We start from the raw sequence: 18,098 nt of genomic DNA, 5'->3' as shown, positions 1-18,098 counted from the left end.
TACCCGTATCTTTTTAAATAACGGTGTGTTCCGTACCATTTCAACATAAACTTTATCAAAATATGCTAAAACATCACTGCATTCACTCGATACATTGGACATAGTAAATATATCAGATTTTAACATGTATTTTTCTATGAAATAGTGACAAAAAACATATGACTTGCTAGAAATCGCTTGTTATGACAAATGAGTGTGTACCGTTCCCCTCGGCCCCGGCTATGAGAAGAAAACTATACTCGAATGTTCTCAAAAACCATTCAAGGGTTTTCAGAATTTTGATATACCGTGGAAAGCTGATATAATTACGGGTACTCTGCGCCTTATCTGATCAAAATCGGTTGAGTAATAAATAAGTAATAAATAAAAAACATACCTACATCGGGTGAAAAATCGGCGTGTTCCGTACCCGAAAAGTCACGTGGTATGGCCACATTGAGTATCGCGTTTTCCGGTTACAGTATAGAATTTTAAAGATGGAGGATTATTTTTTGGGAGGACAGGTAGGTGATTTTTATTCCGGTCCATACTACAAGTAGTTTAGTTTCTAAAAGTTGTTTTTGTACTTTGCTTGTAAGGAACAGAATCCGGTATCTAGTCATATATTTCTTCAGACTGCACCGCAGATTTATCGCTGTATTGTCTCATAAATATGCAGATTTGACAGTTTGTAAAATTTGAATCGAGAGACCAACGCATTTTTCTCCTATTTCGCACGTTATTTATGCATGCCTAGAAAACAGTAAATCTGCAAAACGTTAGTTCTTTATGTTTGGAAAACGTTTAAAAAAGTAAATGACCAGTTGAAAACCTATTTTCCTGTTCGTTAAATGCGTTTGAAAAAATAAACAATGTTACAGTATAGAGCGAGGTGATTTGTGCAGGGTTACAGCATAGACCTAGCTACTTTGATCCGATTTTGTTACAGTTTATACCCAGATTTCGGTTACAGTTTAGACTTCGATATTTTCTATATACACGTATACTAGGTAAAATGTATGAATGTACATAGACTTTTAAACCTCTGTTCACATGAGCTTATTTGCCCAATGGCTATTCGTCCGTCTGTCCTACACATGTGTGTGCAATCTCATCCGCTCAGTAACTACTTGACTAAATGTGATGAAATTTACATGACTTTCTACCAATTAAGTTGTTCAAATGGTTTCGGTTGCAATCGGGGATACGAAAACCCAAAAATTGATTTTGAAAAAGGAAATGTTTATAGACCCTTCTCATCTCGAACCAAAAGCATTCAAATCAAATCATGATCATGGCGTCATTTCGAATGCTTCTTTGTTGAAGTTACGATTATTTTCTCATTATTCAATTAAAAGTCGTTTTTTTATTTCAGACATCCTGTATAGCAGTATTCATGTTTCTGAAAAAGAAAATAATATTGAAAGCTATAGAGTATAAATTAAGGTCAGACAATTACAATATCTTCTCTAGTGAGCCTGATGGAGGTACAATAATAGTATAGTGGCAGAGTCGGGATAAGGCCGTCGACTTCGAATCATCTTTCATTTACTGCTGTAGTGGAAATCCAATCATGACTTTGAATGTGAGGAATCTATCAAGCTAATTTACGGAAGGTCGTGGTTCTAGTCAGGTGCACGCTCGTGTTTGAAATGTTTCACAAAGGGGTTTCTAGGGTCTTTCTTTACACTAAAGCAGGAATGTTTTCACATGACCTCAGTGTCGTTGAAACTTAAAATCCAAGAAAGCAAAACGTAACAAGCCCTTTTAAATACTTACAAAATACATTATGGTAGATGGAAATTCCAACTTAAAATAAAATTTAAGATTGCAGTATTGCTCACTTAAATACTGTTTAATAATTCTTAGAGTATTGCCTCTTGTTAATTGTGTCTTTTGACAGCTTATCTATGGTATGCAGGCTTCATAACCTCCGATCCCTTCTCAAAATTTAATTTTATTTAGTTTCGCAATTTTTAACCTGGGGGGCAATATGCCGCTTTTCATAGAATGGCAATAACGTGTCACATTAAAGGTTGCCATGATAACCGCCATATGAACACATCCACAGATGTTAAAAATCTAAAGTGTACCAGTTCATGTTTAATGTGAATTCTGCTGAAAGCCGTGTGCTAGGAGGCGTGGATGGTAGCTTGCAGTTACCACTATCGTCCATGAACAGTGTTTAATTCAAACGTGAGCTTACAATGCGTTTTCATGTTTTTCCCGTGTTGGACTTCTGTTAAGGATTCTCTTTTTCTCTATTTTATTACCGAATAGCATTAATTATAATGTGTAATGAAATCAAGCAATAAATCTTTCTTCTCTCATACAATTCGATAAAAGTTACTGTTGTTGTCGTGAAAACAGTCCTTACTTAGGACATTACTTATTCTGCAAAAAGTCTCCATCTGAAAACTTAAAGTAAGAAAAATAGCAAACTTTAAGCTTTTCTGCTGAAGAAAAAAAAGTAATACAACCTTTCAAGAATGTATTAAATAGAAAGTGTATGAGTTATTCATAAAATAATGGATACACGAACTTTTGTTTGAAATTTGGCAAGTATCTAAACTGTAACCGAAATCTGGGTATAAACTGGTAACAAAATTGGATCAAAGTCGCTAGTGTCTATGCTGTAACCCTTCAAAATTAACCTCGCTCTATACTGTAACATTGTTTATTTTTTCAAAACGCATTTTAACTACAGGAAAAATTAGGTTCAAACTTGTTCATTTACTTTTATAAACGTTTATAAACACAAAGGGCTAACGTTTTGTAGTATGATTTAATTTTATCTAGGCATGCTTAAATAATGTCGGAATGGGAGAAAAATGCGTTGGTCTCTCGATTCTAATTTTTAAAACCGTCAAATCTGCACATTTATGAGACACTATAGAGATAAATCTGCGGTGCAGGGTCTAAAGAAATATATGACTAGATACCGGATTCTGTTCCTTACAAGCAAAACACAAAAACAACTTTTAGAAACTAAAACTACTAGTAGTATGACCTGAATAAAAATCACCTACCTCTCTTCCCATAAATAATCCTCCATCTTGAAAATTCTATACTGTAACCGAAAAACGCGATACTGTAACACGTTCCCTACGGTGATCGGGGTGCGAGTATAAATTAATCGCTCACCCGAGTAGATGGTTCAAATGAACAAGATTGCATTATTAAGACATTGGTAGAAACATTTCAGCGTGCAGGGGTTGGTGTATTAAAATAATAAATTTGTTGACTTGATCTTTCATCTCAATATTACATATAATGGACTATATACAGTATAAAGTATAATTATTTACACTGAACAAAACTTTAAATAGTGACAAGAATTTTTCAGATTTTATTTTTTAGCTCTTACGGCCATCTAGTTCAGCAGACAGGTACAAAATTGAAGCAATGTTTATAAAGACCTATCTAATGATCATTTCTGTATAGTTTCATCAAAAGCTACAAAACAGTTATGGAAGAGAGGCGTTTAAATGTTTACTATTTTTAGCTCTGACGGCCATTTTGTTCAGCAAACAAAGTTTGAGCTGGACCATCCAAGGATCATTTCTGTATAGTTTCACTACTATTTGAGGAAATATTGTTTTAAGTGTGACAGATGCCGGACACAGGGGTATCACAAAAGCTCACATTGGGCATGTTGGGTTTAAGTGAACTTAAAACCAAAACAAGCACAACCAACAAAACCTGGTTTTCTCTATCTTTATATCATTGGTTTTATGTCTGATCATTTAGGGATTATTGATTTAGTGTTAAAGATTGAAAACTGTTTAAACTTATGCCAGGGAGATGTTGCACCAATGCCATTGTCCAATCTCAAAACCAGCAAACCTGAAAGACAACTATATAAATTGCCATATATAAAATTGTTTGTGAGAGACATACACATTATCAATCTTAGTGAGGGTTAAAAAACGCCAACCTTAGTGCGGCTTATAAATCTTTCATGTTAAAGACATTTCTAGAGCATTCTCTTCCTGGTCTAACTAGGTTAAGTTTGTCAGGTTTTATGTCACACAGAAGCTGTGTAACATATGGCTTTACTATTAAAGGAAGACCTCAGGCTCCTCACATTGTATTATTTCAGGCACAAGAGGGACCACAACCTTCAATAAGCTTGCTTGTTACCCCCTCACATGTAGGAACCGAAGGTTTTGAACAAGTTGAACATAATCTATTTATAGGAACAAATTACTGATAAGACATACAGGCAAAGGCAAAAATATGGCCCTTGATAAAAATGCAAAACTGTTTTTCACATTGTCAATTTTGCATGATTTATATCATTCGAAATCAAAGAACTTCAATTTCAAAGGGGCATAACTTTGAAAAACAATTTATTAAAGTAACCTGCCTTTTAGAAGAAATTCAATTTAAAATCCAAGTTTAAAGTGATTACTTTTAACAGTTTTTGAGGAATTGACCTTAGAAAAAATAAATGAAAGTCAAAAAAAGAGGAATTACTTTACAAAAAGAATTTTAAGATTATCCGCCATTTTGAAATGGGGTCATATTTTGATAGTGAACATGTCTTTCAAGTTTGTAGTGATTAAATTTTGTTCTTTGACAGTTACTGAGAAAATGGACCTTAACAAAAAGGTTAACCAGAGCTAAAAAAGTTAAGCTGAGAAAGGGGAATAATTTTGCAAAAAATAATTTTTCTATTATCTGCCCTTGGTGTCCTTTTTGACAATAAAGATGTATACCATGTTTGAAGTGAATTGCACTAATGGTTTTGGAGAAAATTTACCTAAATGAAAAGGTTAACCAACGCCGATGCCAATGTCAGAGTCGATGCCAATGTCAGAGCCAATGCCAATGCCGACGAGAAAGGGTCATGACCATAGGTCTACCTTTTTTCTCTGAACAAGTGGAGCTAAAAAGGAAACAGTGACCTGGACCATAGAGGGCAAAAAATCAATCCAAAGCAGGGCTTCACATAAGCTGGCTATATACTAAGATCATTATTGACCAGAAATATTTTTTTTGATATTTAAGTAACAGTGACTTTGACCTCAGAGGGTAATCAAAAGACAGGTCTCCACATAAGGTTGCTTTACACAAACTTTGATTATGTTATATCATTCCCAACTCTAATCATCTACCAGAAACCATTTTCATTTCTTAGGAACAGTGACCTTGAGCTTGACCTTGGAGGCCAAAAGCAACCCTAAGCAAGGTCTCCACATAAGCTTGCTATATACCAAGTTTGATATAAGAAATAACATCTGCCTACTTATGGCTATTTATCACTGGTTTGGATTCTCATGCAGAGGAATTGACCACGAAGGTTAATTAACTCGGAAACTTTTAAATCAACTTGGAATAATTATAATCCAAATTATTCTGTAAGTAGTAACAACACATGATTTACGCTTGTAATTTTTCCATTTATTTTTCTTTTTACTTTTGTAGCCGCACTTCATAATTTGACATCCCATGATTTGATTTTTACTTTTTGAAGAAAACTAAAGTTAGGCGTCTAAATGTTAACTAAAATCGTATTCTAATCAAGTAGCTGTTGGATTGGGCGGGTTCTCTTGTAAACTCTCCGCCAAGAACAGTTTTCCAAAGCTCTGAGATGCGAATTCTCCAATTTGTTGACAGTAGTTGTCAATCTGGCCTGTAATAAGAAGGCTGTCTAACCTCTGTGGGGTAGGTAGAGGCTTGAAGATTTTATTGATGTCCTCATCAGGAAGAGGTTTGTCGCCACGCTGTACACGCTGCGTGTTCTCTTGTTGCTGTAAAAATATATAGGAAATAAGTTATAAAGGCATATATCTGTTTGTTTGGGTTTTACGTCACACCGACACAGTAAAGGTCATTTGGCGACGTTCCAGCTTTACTGATGGAGGAAGAAGAAGCATTATTTCAGGCACGAATGTGCACCTAAGTAGAACCACTGAAGTTCTGTAAGCTAGCTGGATAGCTTCCTCACATGAAAGAATCCAAAGTCCCTGTTGGGGATTCGAACCCACAGTGGTGAGGGGTAGCATATATCTGTAAGCAATTACCAAACAAATATTTCTTGTTTCAAGTTTTCATAGGAAACTTCTTCATTGTCATCAATTGAAACCATCACAGAGGTAATAGATATATTGTCCAAATCATCACAGAAAGATTATTTGTATAAACATTATTATTCAAGGTCAATTGTGATGAAAGGTCAAAGCTTAATTGAAACTAACCAGTACTAGTGTCACATATTGAAACATAGTTGTTACCTAAATAATAGTCAATTACAGTGTTAATGCTCATCTGTAATACAGTCAATGCCTTAGTATCAATAACCAATTTTTAAAAATAGTTAAAAAGGGACATAACTAAAATAAAATATTGTTTTCAGGATAATGCCCCTTGTCTTACAACTGCAGCTTGTCATGATAATTGTTCCAAATTTTTGCTTTGGTACCTTTAAAATGTTTGAATAATGTGCTTCATTAGTTTTTGCACGACAATGACCATTATGTAGCAAATAAAAAAGCTCGACTTTTTCTGTGAAACAGATAAGCTAGTAATATATATACATCAATGCCAATCAGAGAAATATAAATACTGATAAAGGCTCACCCTTTTCTGTTGATACTGTTGTTTGGCAAGGTTCTGTTTCTGGTACTGTCGCTGGTAGTTGACAAACTTGTTAGCATCCATGGCAATCTCATCTACACTCTCCATCAGTAAACGAAGATTCTTCTCTAACATTGAACTGTTGAAAACGAGAAAATCAGACCTTTAACTTACCATGATTATGATAACTGAAACAAGTGGGACTAAAAAAAGGATTGGAGCACCACACTAAATACTGTATTCCGGTATATACCGGACACGGCGCTTGAATGATAAAATGCTATAATCTTGCCTTTTTACCGAACGGAATGAATTTTAAAAGGTCTAATTCATATTTTCACACCGATTTATGTATGGTAATGAATGAAAAAATTTTAAATCGACAACAATAACGATATTTGTCTATTTTCTGATAATGATTTCGGCAAGCGTCTAGAGGTACTGTTTCAATCCATTATTAAGTTAAATCCAACTGAAACAGGTACGTTTCTGGACCTGTAGTTCAAATTTAGGACAGTTCTTTCAACTACCCTGAATAAATGCTTTCTGCTACTCAGGAAAGTCTCCTGACCGACATTATTAAATCTTTTTCACAGATCAAATTAATTCATACCACAATCATTTTCTTTTTGATTTTGTCTGTAATTTACAATACTACATCTGTCTTGGAACAGAATATGCTGTTTCCCATACTTTAAATTACTGTTGAACTGATACAAAAATTTAAATTTACCTAGTGCCAAGGTCAAGGTAATCAAATGACTGTTTGTCAGAGAGATCTGTATCAAGTTCACACAAAAGACTGTTCACAAGATGAGAGTTCTTGATTGTAACTGGGATTTCTGTGAACATGTTCTCAAATGTGATACCAGCAGCTTTGATACTCTCTGGAGAGAAGTCCTGTTCCCTTGATCCATAAAACTTCATCAATTCAGGTGTTAGTCTATATGCCTTCAGTGACAAATATCCTTGAGTTGTTTTCAAAGGATCTGCAAAATGGAAGTCTACATCAGTAAAGAAATAATTTATACTTAGTCTATAATGTAAACAGATTTTTTAAAAATTCAAATCCAAATACTGATTTAAATGAAAACCAAGAATTACAGAAAAATCTTTCCCTAAATAAATGCCTGGAGATTTATAAACAAGATTACAAATACAAATACAAAACCATCAAGTACATGTAATTATTTCACTTAAATGAATGTTAAAATGAACCTGATGAGCATGTTATTTAGGCTAAAGGCAGATTTAATAGACCCATTACTGTATCAAATATAATTAAGATTGAAATAAATAATCATACTTGCAACCAAAGGTTAAACTACTTGTACTTTATTACAATATATACCTGTATAATAAATTCAATCTAATACATGTAATATTAATTCAGAAGTTTTAACACTGAGTTCAAACATGAACTAGTAAAAATTGCCAATAAAAGGCACAAATATAAGTGAAATGAAAATCAAAAATAAACTGGACCTGTGTGTTTGTAATACTTGCATAACAGATGTGAACAAAAATCAATTCAGACTTTCAAAAGTTATAGTGTTAGAACTAATTGTTTTTTACAGATTGATAAGTAGCGAAATACCATACTACATCCATGAAGATACCTTGCATGTAAAAAACACCACAAAATTTAGACCTTACCATAAATGAGGACAACAGATTCTTCTATAGAGTGTTGATAGTTGAACTGTGAATCAAGCAAGGCCCTGTTAATAAAGCCACCAAAGTATGTGCTCTGATACCAGCCCACATGAAGATGATCAATGTTGACTTTACGCAGATTTCTCATCATTTCCATCTGGTATTGAACTGAAAATATGAGACACAATTTTTACTCTCACAGTTGGACATAGTGCCATTGATGTACACCAACAGGTAAGATGGCGATACAAATGCAAGTAAGTATATGTACGGCATTGTACAAATTATCAATATATTGGTGGGGATCGACAAATTCTCATCTTGTAATTCACTAAAGGAAATGCAATTAATAGATTATACCCAAAAACATGTTAAAGATTGTGTATATTTTCTTGTACTATTAAGGTGTAGAAGGTGAAATAAACTAAATAATAATTTTTTACAATTTTTTACCACATGCTACCATAACACAATTAGACAGAATTAAGTAATGTATTCAACAAACCAACACTTGCTTTGCACATCAAACAATATTTTGTGTTCTGTTTTATTTGTGATTAAAGCTTGAATATATTTTCAAATGAATAAAGAATTTAATTGAAATGGAAATTAATTATTTTCTGTAAGAAATTTCACTCATCCTATAGGACGAGCATTGCCAACAGATTTACATGTCTGGAGTAATTACTACTACTCATAATTTCAAGTGGATTTGTCAAGCCCTGGTGCACTTATTGGTGAATAAAACCAAATTATACTTGTTAAGAATATCAAAAAATTAATATGAAACAAGCAATTATCATAGTATTGCAAACAATCCATAAGTCCCCTACCGGTAAGAGCCCAAGCAACATTCTGAAGGGCCATTGGCCATTCACGTAGGTTCCTATTTTAAGTAAATTTGTTGAAAAAGTTCTTTAAAAGTGATCACAGGAAATAGTTTTTATGTACAGACAGACTGAAAGACACTCTAAAGTTATTTTTTAAACATCCCTGTTATCAAAATATAACATTTTTAAAATCCTATCATGATTGAAGAAGTTGGAGTAAAAATTACCAATTTCTCAAAAAAAAGTCTAAGTTCAAAAGGGGCATAATTCTGGAAATAGTCTTGCTAGAGTATTGAACACTCACAAATGTTGAGTGACAATAAGAAACATTTATATGAAGTTTGAAGTAGATACATTCAGAAAAAGAAGTTATTAAAAAAAACAATGTTTTTTCATGAAAATTTCAAGTTCAAGGGAGGTAATTCTGATAAATTTTGTGCTAGAGTTGTAAACCTTGTCACATATGATGTGGTTGATGACAAGCAACTTATATTTAAAGTTTGAAGAACATACCTTAAGAAATAAAGAACTTATAGTGAAAAAACTTAAAAACTAGAATCAGAAATTTTGAAATTCAGTCTATTTGTTGCCATAGCAACCAGAATTTTCAACATAGGAAGATAAGAAAAGGATGTGAATAATTTCCATACTGCCATCTACCCATATGTCAAGTTTCATAAACATATTTTCAGTACTTTTTGTGTTATCACTGGATCCAGGTTATGTGTAAAATTTGCCATATTTTCAGTCTATTTGTTGCCATAGCAACCAGAATTTTCAACATAGGAAGAAAAGAAAAAGACGTGCATAATCTCCATACTGCCATCTATCCATATATCAAGTTTCATAAAAATATTTTCAGTACTTTTTGCGTTATCGCGGGATCCAGTTTATGTGTAAAATTTGTCATATTTTCAGTCTATTTGTTGCCATAGCAACCAGAATTTTCAACATAGGAAGAAAAGAAAAAGACGTGCATAATCTCCATACTGCCATCTATCCATATATCAAGTTTCATTAAAATATTTTCAGTACTTTTTGCGTTATCGCGGGATCCAGTTTTGTGGACGGATGGACTGACGGACGGACAGTAAACCTAAAGTCCCCTCCGGTAAACCGGTAGGGGACTAAAAAAGCAAAACCTATGAACAGAGAAGTCGTTCATTTTTTACTTTACATTTTCCGATTGATATTTTATGCACAGCTTCTGTTTTCACTTGGAACACCTTGAAAAATGTTATTAAGCAGAAAAGTTTTGATTGTTCCGTTATAGGAATGCTCCGCCTATTATCATTGAGTTACATTGAAAATGGCGGCGCCCAACTATACATGACACTAAAAATTTAATTGATAGGTATAGAAACTATATATTCTTTTATTTGTTTTCCTTTTAAATATACATGTGTAGTCTATAGCCGACCAAGCCAAAGCCCGGGGTCTGCTTTGCAAACAAGACCTTTGACTGCCCGGTATTTTTCAGTAAGTGCAATATATTGATCAGCATTTGTTTTGAAAAGAACAAAATTGACATGCCTTCATCGAAATCCTCATCATCATTGTGTCTAGGAAAAGGGAAACAATTGGTGATCTCTAATTTGTTATCAACAACAAGCCCCAATAACACTCCTTGCACAAGATCCTGACCTGCTGTGCCCTCCTCCTGACAGTGTTTTACTATCTTTAGAACAACCTGAAATGTATTAGAATATGTTAATTTAGTCTTCTACTCTATTTATTGATTTTTACACCTGGCAAAAATTAAGAAAGCAAAGATAAACACTATTGGATTTAATAAAATAAAGTTTTGGTTACCAAAATGAAAAATAATCGCCACTTTAATAACAATATCGCAAATGGTAATATAAAGCGTCGGCTCGGGATTAATAGTCACAAGTAGTACATAATTCATAGAGATTGCTTCTTATTCCATCTGAAAGATAAATAAACATTGACACAAGTACGTGTATTTTGATGTGTATTTTTTGTTTTTACGGTAACGAGAGTACTAAAAACTTTCGTCCAAATACTGAATTGAGATTGACACATTGCAACTTTCCGAATTACAAGATAATGATAAAAACCAAGGAATTCTGACTGAAAACAGATTCGTAGACTTGTCACTTGCACACTTCAATGGGAACCATAATGGGACAAGGAACAAGAATAAACTGAAGCAGTTTATAAAATACTGAATGACACAAAATTGAACAATTATTTTATAAAAGGAAAATCGAGCTCGCTTTCAGGCTTTGCCTTTTTCATATTAATTAATTATACAAGTAATGGTTTACTCCTGAAAAAAAATACATAGGGGCCCAATCCAGGAGATTGCCAAAGGGGGTTGAGGACGACCTACCAGTATCATTCTACAGGTATGACGAGGTCTTAAAATTGTTATTGCCTTAAAGTGCACTTCTATCACAAAATCTTGGTTTTAAACATTACTTTTTAACATTTGCAACGACTTTCCATTCAAGACCTTGGAGGGATCGTAGCAGAAAGTGTTTTTTTAAGGCTTTTTATTTCAATCTGTGTTATCAGACGCTTAAAAACTGATTGTCTCCCGTCCGAATGACAACGATCGAGTCGGGCGCTTGATATCGAAACAATTGCGCTTCTTACTAACCATGATGATAAACAAACTTCAGCTGTTTTCTATTTCCTGTCTGGCGCTAATCTCATTTAATAGTGTGACCTTTGTGTCTAAGAATGAGGGTGCCCATGATCGAGAAGAACAGGTAAAACAGAACTCTACACAAAATGATACATATTATGATATAAACTTTCGGATTATACTTGAACATCTGCATAATACTGATATCCGAATTGGCATACCCAATCGAATTACTACAAGTATGCTATTCTGTCTCCATTTGAAATACACCAGAAGGAGCACGACTCAACCAATTAGACTCCATAGCAGACTTTTTTGTTCTACTATTAGCTGGTGACATAGCACTAAACCCCGGTCCTTTTAAATGTGGAATTTGCTTACGCACAGTAGCAAAAAACCATAGGGCCCTGTGCTGCGACCAGTGTGATAAATGGATACATATAAAGTGTGCTGGTATCGCACCGGCCAGATATACTGAACTGGGAAACTCGGAGGAGTCCTGGTTCTGCCAACCTTGTGATAGCATTAATAATATCCATAACATTTTCAATTTCTCAAACTCTTTGTTCGAAGATCTACAATCACCAACATCAGTAAACTCAGTGTCAATAAATAGAAACATATCAGCGACTGATTGTGATAACCATGTAAATATTAATGACAGTTTCTGTCCGGAGCCAGATCCAGAGGAGGACTGGCTTATTAACAACAGTAATATTTCAACACACACTGAACTATCAACAGACCAGGAAGATTGTGACTCTAGATACGACATATTTGACGAACTCCGCAATATGCGACAAGAAAATAGAAAAAGACCAATCATAAGTTATTTAAATATAAACAGTATACGTTATAAATTTGATGACCTTCAACAAATACTTCATGATAAACTATGTGACATGCTTATAATTTCAGAAACCAAACTAGATATATCGTTCAACAACAATCTATTCACGGTAGACGGATACAAGATGGAAAGAAGAGATCGAAATTCCCATGGTGGAGGGATTATGACTTTTGTTCGAGCCGATCTCCCCTTTAAACGTAGAAAGGACTTAGAATCAGATTCTCTTGAAGGTATTTGCTATGAACTAAGTTTATCTAGGCGGAAATGGGGAATATTATGTCTATATAGACAACCTTCTATGAACGACAATATTTTTGAACACAATATCACCAAATGTCTTGACAACCTGTATATAAACTTTGATCACATCATATGTATAGGAGATCTTAATTATGACATGTTAAAAAAAGATAAGTCAAAATGTATCAGTAATATTTGTGATAACTTTAATTTAGCCAATATAGTAAAAGAACCAACATGCTTTACAAAAAAACCATTCACCTACTTTAATTGATGTAATACTTACAAATTCCAAAAATTTTCTATGTAATACAATAAACTTCAATTCTGGACTAAGTGACTGTCACAACATGATCTGTACTAGCATAAGAGAAAATTGTGATCCTTTCAAAACCAAACCAATAAATTTTAGATCATATAAAAGTTTTAACCATGAAGATTTTAATAACGACCTGGAACAGGTACCATTTCATGTTGCTCATGTTTTTGACGACATTGATGACGTCTACTGGGCCCATGAGATGCTCCTTAAACAGGTCGTTAATGATCATGCCCCTGTGAAAGTAAAAAAACCCAGACGTAACCCTCCTCCTTATATGAACTCAAATTACAGAAAGGTCATCTTTAATACACGTCAGGCAAAAAACACCTTTCTCAAACACAAAAGTAATGAAAACTGGTTAAAATACAAGAAAATGAGAAATATGAAAACAAAGGTTAAAAGGGACTCAATCACTACATATTTTCACGAAAGGTGTGGTGGCGGGCCAAAATCAAAAGATTTCTGGCCTACCATCAAGCCCTTCTTATCACAAAAACCTACTAATAAAACAGACAACCCAATAATACTGAAAAAGTCAGATGGGGAACTCTTATCTGACCAAGCCACAGTTGCCAACACACTTAACTCTTTCTATGTCAACATTGCAAAAAACATTGGTATAGAAGAAAATGAACAAGACACCTTTATACACCCAAGCATAGATAAAATAAATAACAACTGCCCACAATCACAATTTACATTCAATCTGGTCACTGAACAAGATATATCTAAGTCCATAAAAAGGTTAAATCCAAAAAAGGCTACTGGAGTTGATCAAATTCCACCAAAGGTCATAATTGCAGGCAAACCCTCCCTGGCCCGTCCCATTAGAGATTTATGTAATACTATGTTAAGTCAAGGTCAGTTCCCAGAAAATCTAAAACTTGCCCAAGTAACCCCAATTTTTAAAAAAGATGACCCCTATATAGAAAAAAATTATAGGCCAGTAAGTATTCTACCCACCATGTCCAAATTATATGAAAGGGTTATCCATGACCAACTCTCGGGTTACTTTGAGGAAATTTTTCACCCTTATCTGGCAGCCTTCCGTAAATCATATGGCTGTCAGACTACGCTACTAAGGCTAGTGGAAGACTGGAAAAAGGCCCTTGATGAAAACATGTTCATCAGAGCAATACTAATGGATTTATCAAAGGCCTTCGACTGCCTACCACATGATTTAATTATCCTTAAACTTAAGGCATATGGTCTGTCTGATAACGCTTGTAAACTTATGAGCAGTTATCTCCAAAAGCGGAAACAAAGGGTTAAACTAGGGGATTATACCAGCCAGTGGGATAATATTATTAAGGGTGTCCCTCAAGGATCAATATTAGGGCCCCTGGTCTTCAACATTTTCATTAATGATATATTTTACTTCATAGAAAAATCCACCCTTTATAATTATGCTGATGATAACACTTTGTCCTTCTGGCATAAAAATGCTACAGTTGTCAAATCTACCCTTGAGGATGAAAGTAATATACTCATAGATTGGTTAAAATGTAATCAAATGCAGGCAAACCCTGAAAAGTTTCAAGCTATCTCAGTGGGGGTCAAGTCACATACTGAAATTAAGTCATTTGATATAAAGCGGCAGCACTATCCCATGTGATGAACAGGTCAAATTACTAGGAGTAGATATTGACTATCAATTAAATTTTGATGCCCAGGTATCAGCCATTTGCCAAAAAGCCGCAAAACAGTTAAATGTCCTGCAAAGATTAAGTAAATTCCTCTCTGTACCTACCAGGCTTATCATATTCAAATCTTTTATCAGGTCCAATTTCAATTACTGTCCCATAGTATGGCATTTCTGTAGTAAAGCCAACACAGACAAACTTGAAAAAACTCCAGTACAGGGCCTTACGCATTGTTTTCAATGATTTTACATCATCATATGAAAGTCTCCTTAATAAGGTTAAATTACCCACACTCCATCTAAGCAGGTTAAAAACAATTGCAATCGAGACTTTCAAGTGCTTACACAATATATCACCTAAATATATTCAAAACTTAGCCAAATTTAAGACCTCTGTTTACAATTGCAGGTATGATCATATTCTAGAAGTGCCTACAGTTCGAACCACCAGGTATGGACAGAACTCCTTCCGTTTTGAGGCTGCCCGGGTGTGGAACAGCCTCCCCAGTGACATCAGAAGAGTAGAAAACTTCAAAGAATTTGGGAGGCTGGTTGGCACCTGGACAGGCCCAAAATGTAAGTGTTCAATGTGCCGCTTGTAGCCTTTTGTTAAACACATGTGTGTCTAACATGTGTTTGTATGTGATTAACATGTTTTTATATGTGCTTTTATGTATAGTCTTTAGATGTTGCAAATATTATACCAATAAATGTTTAATGTTACTTTTTATTTGCATTATGTGATAGTCCTTGTAATTTCATTGTTTTGTTTTATGCTTTTTATTTTACTTATGCATGGCTTCTTTTTATATATATATCTATTATATTTCTTTTACAGGTATGTACATAGGTGTATATGTATATCTTATTTTTGTACTCTTTTTCTTGTAACTTTTGTAGTTTTTAACTTATCTTAAATTTTTATTTTCTTAATTTCATATTCTTAGATGTGCTTATGCTTATTTTTTATACATGTCTGTCTTTAACTAATATATAACTCTTTTACAGGAATGTACATTATTTATATTATCAGTTATTTGTTTTATCTTGCTTGTAATTATTGTAACTTTTAAGCATGCATGGTGCTATAATAACTTAAATCCATGTATTTAGATGTGCTTATGCTTATAATTTTTAGTTGCTTTAATATCTTACTTCCATGTACTTAATTGTGCTTATGCTTATATTTTCTTTTAGCTGCTTTACTTTTGTTTAGTACATATACTATTGTTTGTCGGAAAATAGCTCATGAGCTAATGTTTTCTGTTTATATGTATCCGACGTAAAATAAATTTTCTTGTATCTTGTATCTTGAGAGAAACAAACGGTTCGACATGTTTTAAGAAAAATCAGCAGATTGTATATCCAATCACCATGATTAAAGGAAATTAATGTCTAAATAATCATATGACAGATAAAAGAGTTTGATGTTTCTTTTCATTTATCGTAGATAATCATTAATTGTACGTACTAGTCCGTCAATCTGGACATATTTCACCGGCGAGTCAAACGTGCGGCCTTTGGACGCCATTTTGTTTTAAACAGGAAGCGGAAAAGGATCTCTAAACTACGTAATACACCGTACTATACCGTACACGATAATAGGTTTAACGCCACAAAATGAATACCAAACGTTTCAGGTCTCAACTCGGTACGGAATTAGACCCAGCCCGTTGTAGTCTAGAAAGTAGTTCTTTTAAATTTTGAAATGGCCTATTTCAAGTCATCTTAATTGATACTGGTTATATTTTAAATATATCTTTAGTAATTGTGTACATTAAGTTTCATTTCTGAGTACTTTAAAGGTTGTTTTTGATGTATTTTTGCAGGATTTCATTTCTGGGTGGAAGGTTTCAGGAGGCACTATGCACAAGAATACACACCAGTTACTATTTGGAATAATCTATAGTGATTACAGAAATTAAAAGCTGCAGAAAAACTCCAAGGGCTAATGTATTATTTTTTTGTGCTGAATTTACTTGGACTGCATTGTTGTTTAAAGAAATGGTCATGAAGTTTCGGTACCGGATTTGCTTTGTGCAGAATTTAGCCTTAAATGTAATGTATTTACTATAGGATATATGGGTCAGAAATTCAGTGGGCCGTCTCCATTATATTAGGTCTCAACCCGGTACGGAATTAGACCCAGCCCGTTGTAGTCTAGAAAGTAGTTCTTTTAAATTTTAGAAATGGCCTATTTCCAGTCATCTTAATTGATACTGGTTATATTTTAAGTATATCTTTAGTAATTGTGTTCATTAAATTTCATTTCTGAGTACTTTAAAGGTTGTTTTTGATGTATTTTTGCAGGATTTCATTTCTGGGTGGAAGGTTTCAGGAGGCACTTTGCACAAGAATACACACCAGTTACTATTTGGAATAATCTATAGTGATTACAGAAATTAAAAGCTGCAGAAAAACTTCAAGGGCTAATGTATTATTTTTTTGTGCTGAATTTACTTGGACTGTATTGGTGTTTAAAGAAATGGTCATGAAGTTTCGGTACCGGATTTGCTTTGTCCAGAATTTAGCCTTAAATGTGATGGATTTACAATAGGATATCTGGGTCGAAAATTCAGTGGGCCGTCTCCTTCAATATTGAGACGTTTCATTCCCAAGACGGTTCACACCTAAACGTTTCACTCCCATTTTGTTAGGTGTATAGACGTTTCACTCCAAATTATTTCTATGTGTGATGTTACATAAAAAACTTGACTTCCATTTCAAATGATGATATATTTTTGTGCTAGTAAAAATAATTCTAAATGCCTAACTTTATTACAGAAATAGAAAAAATTCTGAAAAGAAAAGTGTTCTAACGTAATCAAACATGACTTATTTAATTGAACTTTCTAAAAAAATAATGATGACATGAATAATTCATATATTATAATATAAGTTAGTGTGATAATGTTACAGTAAAAGGACACCATTGGAAATAAGTTTTTAGCTTAATGGACAGTCCTAAGGTAACATAAAACATAGTAATTAATTAATTCTATGATTATATTTGTTGCATTTTTTGTGTGTTTTTATATAAATGCAAGTTGATATATGTGATACTATTGTATGTGTTTATGTATATTCCCTGAATAAATCGATACGATGTACAAACTTAAGCACACACAAATTTAAAGTAACTGCATGATATGCCCCTTTTAAGTAAATTTAATCAATTTTATGGTCAGTTATTAATCAAATACCATTAAACTTTATATCAAGTGATTTTATTTAATTAAAGTATCGAATCTATTTCGTCATAAAAATAACAAATTTACAAAGTAACTGAACAAATTTACATCTACACATCTACATTATACTGCTTCAAAATCGTTTACGATTATACTAAGCAGGCGAGTTGTCTGGTAATACATGTAGCTGTT

At 33.6% G+C, this 18,098-nt stretch overlaps 2 protein-coding genes across 2 annotated transcripts; one reads left to right on the top strand and one right to left on the bottom strand.

Moving 5' to 3' along the window:
* Positions 1 to 5,363: 5,363 nt before the first annotated feature.
* Positions 5,364 to 16,317, bottom strand: LOC132735427 (eukaryotic translation initiation factor 3 subunit H-like). The gene is made up of 6 exons (XM_060722369.1): positions 16,187 to 16,317; positions 10,581 to 10,737; positions 8,218 to 8,385; positions 7,295 to 7,550; positions 6,565 to 6,700; positions 5,364 to 5,735 (listed from the first exon to the last, which is right to left on the bottom strand). Exons 1-6 carry the CDS (start codon positions 16,244 to 16,246, stop codon positions 5,505 to 5,507), a joined length of 1,008 nt encoding a protein of 335 aa, XP_060578352.1. The 5' UTR covers positions 16,247 to 16,317; the 3' UTR covers positions 5,364 to 5,504.
* On the top strand, positions 10,864 to 15,969 carry LOC132735428 (uncharacterized). The gene is made up of 3 exons (XM_060722371.1): positions 10,864 to 10,903; positions 11,992 to 12,741; positions 15,125 to 15,969. The coding sequence occupies exons 1-3, from the start codon at positions 10,864 to 10,866 to the stop codon at positions 15,139 to 15,141; spliced, it is 807 nt and encodes a 268-aa protein (XP_060578354.1). The 3' UTR covers positions 15,142 to 15,969.
* Positions 16,318 to 18,098: the final 1,781 nt, after the last annotated feature.

The sequence above is a fragment of the Ruditapes philippinarum genome, unplaced genomic scaffold (assembly GCF_026571515.1).
Source record: "Ruditapes philippinarum isolate M1 unplaced genomic scaffold, ASM2657151v2 ctg4396_1_1_1_1, whole genome shotgun sequence".
In the NCBI taxonomy this organism is placed as follows: Eukaryota; Metazoa; Mollusca; class Bivalvia; order Venerida; family Veneridae; genus Ruditapes; species Ruditapes philippinarum.
This window is presented reverse-complemented; position numbering and strand designations above follow the sequence as displayed.